The sequence below is a fragment of the Orycteropus afer genome, unplaced genomic scaffold (assembly GCF_000298275.1).
Source record: "Orycteropus afer afer isolate SDZICR_OR568_19922 unplaced genomic scaffold, OryAfe1.0 scaffold00250, whole genome shotgun sequence".
NCBI lineage: Eukaryota > Metazoa > Chordata > Mammalia > Tubulidentata > Orycteropodidae > Orycteropus > Orycteropus afer.
In genome coordinates this window covers 3,245,631-3,249,625 of record NW_006921837.1, presented here as the reverse complement: position 1 = coordinate 3,249,625, position 3,995 = coordinate 3,245,631, and the positions used below count along the sequence as shown (strand labels likewise).

Below are 3,995 nucleotides of genomic sequence, written 5' to 3'. Positions count from 1 at the left end.
GAAACGGGGTACGGGGTCTTTTGCTTAAGCCACTGACCTGGTAAGGGCAAAGACCCTGACTTAAGTTAGCTAATAAACTGTCCTATTGCATTTGCCTTGGCGTGGATTGGCGTCTTCTTCTCTTCCGAAATTCTCCTTTACAGCCTGGGCACAACAATGTGACTTTGTTTCTGTTTTTTCTTATAAAATGGGCATAGTGATAGTATCTACCTCATCAGGTTGTTTAAATTAAGATAATTTGTGCATTTGACACATAGTACATGCTCAGTGATTATGAGTTACTACCATTACTCATATTATTATCAGTCCATGTGAGTCTACTTTCCTAGTAATGGGTTCTACTGTTCCTTATACTGTTTCCCAGATTTGTCCTCAATCCCTAGTGCTGTTTCCGTTTTCCACATCTACTGATGCTTCTCAGCTAGGAAAAGGAGAAGAGGCTTGTGGCTTGCATTTTCAGGGTGCTTTGCCCAGGGGAAGTTTGAGGGCCATCCCTGGTGGTGACTGTTGGGATACTAGTCATATGCCTCACTCTACCACATCCAGTCTTTGTTGTGTGAGAACTTCTGTTATAATATTTCTGAGACTTTTCACAGGAGTGGAATCCTCTGAAAGAGCCCTGGTGGTGCAGTGGCTAAGTGCTTGGTTGCTCACTGAAAGGTCAGCAGTTCAAATCTACCAGGCACTCTGTGGGAGAAAGATGTGGCAATCTGCTTCCATAAATATTTACAGCCTTGGAAAGATTCACAGCCTATGGGACAGTTCTACTCTGTCCTGTAGGGTGGCTATGAGTCAGAATTTGACTCAGTGGTATTGAGTTTGGTTGTGTTTTGGTTATATCCTCTGACAATTCAAATTGAACAGTAATCAGTGGAGTTACGTCTCATTATCCCTTCATGAACTAAATCACTCTTGGTGAAATAAATCAGTTAATAAATAATCGTGTGCATTACACCTGGTTAAAATTCTTACCCATGTGCCCAGCTCTACCCAGTGTGTGGACCAGGAATCTACATGTTTTATACAGCATCCAGGTGATTCTAATGCAGACTATATAAAGACCACATTTTGAGAAATAGTAACATGAAGCCAATCTGGGATGGCAAAATGTGATTAACTCATGATTTACCATGGGTTAAGTTATTGTAGATGGTGGGTTAGATCTGTGTTCTAATCCACTACTGTGTTCTCCATTTTATGTATATTATTTATATTTCCTAAATGAATTGCAAATGTACTGATAGCAGGAATAATTTCATACTTTAGCAGGGATAATTTCATACTTTACTAATTTATTCCATATTTTATAGACAAGGACTTGATGTTTTGCTTTGTTTTTTCATGATTCATAAGATTCTTGCTTAACAATTTATTCTTGTTCTCTTTGTACATAACAGTCACTCCTCAATTCTGCATTTCCTCTCACCTCTTTCTCTATTCCTTCCCTGCCCTAGAGGAGCCCTGCTATTTCACTTTCCCATCCTCTTTGTTGTCTGGCTTTTCACTCATTCCTAAGCAACCCTTGTTCCTTTCCCTAATTGTCTACTCCTATCCTTTTGGCTACTTTTTCATCTGGAGCTGTCTTTGGATCCCTAATCCCTAAAAAACTTCTTTAGATCTGTAATCCCTAATAAAGCTTCCTCTTCCTTTTTGGGATTCAAGACTTTTCCTTGCCTCTTCTAATTCTGTTTGTGCTCTAGAGGCATTTTATAAGCATATAAAAGCTGTGTATTAATAAGGCATACTAATCTCACTTGATGATTAATTCAGACAAACTATGGCTCATAGACTAAATCGGTCTTAGAACTAGGAATGGTTGAATTTTTAATAGTTGAAGAAAATAAAAAGAAAAATATTATTTTGTACCACATAAAAATTATATGAATTCTAATTTCAGTGCCCATAAGTAAAGCTTTATTGCATCATAGCATCGTTCATTCATTTCTATACTGTCTGTGACTGCTTTCAGACTACAACAACAATGTTGTGTAGTTGCAACAGAAACAAAATCTGGTGGTGTAGTGCCTAAGGCATTTGACTGCTATCCAGAAGGCTGGCAGTTCAAACCCACTAGCCACTCCTCGGAATGAAGATTGGGCAATCTACTTCCATAGTGATACCGCCTTAGAAACCCAAGGAGGGATTGCTGTGAGTTGAATCCAACTCGATAGCAGTGAGTTTTTTTTTTTTTTTGAGGTGGCACAAACAGTTAAGTCCTGGGCTACTAACCAAAAAGTTGGTGGTTCAAACCCACCCAGATCTTCCTTGGAAGAAAGGCCTGGTGATCTGCTTCAGAACAGTCACAACCCTGAAAATCTTATGAAATACAGTTCTACTCTGAAATACATGGAGTCACTATGAAGTTGGAATTGACTCAACAGTGACTGTTTTATTTTTTGAGTGTGTGACTGCTTTCACACTACAACAGCAGTGTTATGTAGTTACAACAGAAACCATATGACCTTAGAGCCAAAAATATTTACCATCTATCCCTTTACAGAAAAAGTTTGCTAACCACTGATCTAGTTCCCTCTAATAATTCTGAGAGGTGATATTTTCATTTATTTATTATTCTCTTATTAGGTGGAAAAACCTGGGCTGAGAATTTACATTTGACTTCAAAACAAACAATTTCTGACAAACACAAATCCTCTGGCTTGATATCAGATGAGTATCTGAGAGAGGGGCCTGATTTTCAAAATACCTGTAAGTCAAAGGGCAATATAGAGAGGCATAGAGGAAATTTCTCAGGTGATAGAATAATAAAAATGAGATTCTGTGGAGATAGGTAATAATGACAAAGTTTCTATAGAAAATATAAGCCATCTACAAAAGAAATCAGGAAAAAAAAAAAAAAACATGTTAGTTCTCATTATGAAAAACGCCTGCAAGTTCTAGATGTATAGATTTCCTATAGCTGTTATATGTGGGGAAAACATTATAGTCACAATTCAGACTTTTTTCAGTAACAGAAAAAGCCACTCTGGAGAAAAGCCATACCAAGGTAGGGAGTATAGCCAAGTCTTTAGCTTTAACTCCATATTTGTTCAGCACCAAAAGATATCCAGTAAGAAGTAACCTCTATGTGACAAGGCTTTTAGGGGCAACTCCCAGTATACAGCACACCAGCAATTTCACACTGGAGAGAAGGCCTATCAGTTTAAGGAGTGTGGCAAAGCCTTTTGTTTCAGATCTAGTTTTATACATCACCAAAGGATCCATACTGGGGAGCAACCCTATATGTGCAAAGAGTGTGGCAAGCCTTTCATGGCCAGTTCCCACTGCACTAAACACCAGTGATCCACAGTGGGGAGAGACTTCGGGATTGTAGGGAGTGTGGCAAAGCTTTTACTTCAAGTCCACACTGTTTCATCATCGGACAGTGCACATTGGAGAGAAAGTCTTTAAATGGAAGGCATGTGGTAAGGCCTTCAGTGAGAAAAATATCTTTATTCAGCATCAGAGAATTCATATGGGTGACATGCCATATGTGTATAAGGAATGTGGCAAAGCTTTTCATGTGAACTCACAGCTCATTCATCACCAGTTGCTATACACTGGAGAGAGACTCTACCAATGTACAGTGTGTGGGAAAAGCTTCACTCAGAACTCAAACTTGTGTAGCATCAGAAAATTCACTCTAGAGATAAAGCCCATCAGTGTAAGGTGTGTGGGAAGACCTTTGGGCAGAAAGGCAATTTAAATAGGCACCAGCAAGTCCACACTTGCAGGACAGATTTCAAGGACAGTTGTGGATTGGAGCAGCACCAGAGACACCATGATAGAAAAGGAGACTTTGAATGTAAAGATTGTGGTCTAATCTTTATTCAAAGTTCAAATCTTAATCACCATCAGAGTATACACTGAGGAGAAACTTTTAAATGAAGTTGTTGGTTCATGTATGCCCTAAGTGCAGGTTATTAGGCCCTCGCCTTCTAGGACTGGTGATACAAATCCAGCACTACATCTTGTCTTTCTTCAAACGGCTCCCTGTG

At 39.0% G+C, this 3,995-nt stretch overlaps 1 protein-coding gene across 1 annotated transcript in view; it reads left to right on the top strand.

Annotated features, from left to right (window-relative positions):
• Nucleotides 1–3,300, top strand: part of LOC103204509 (zinc finger protein 383-like) — a 50,808-nt gene extending 47,508 nt beyond the window's left edge. The window contains exon 5 of the mRNA XM_042782162.1: nt 3,094–3,300. Within this exon, the coding sequence (XP_042638096.1) occupies nt 3,094–3,300 (207 nt within the window). The remainder of the gene's footprint in view (nt 1–3,093) is intronic.
• Nucleotides 3,301–3,995: the final 695 nt, after the last annotated feature.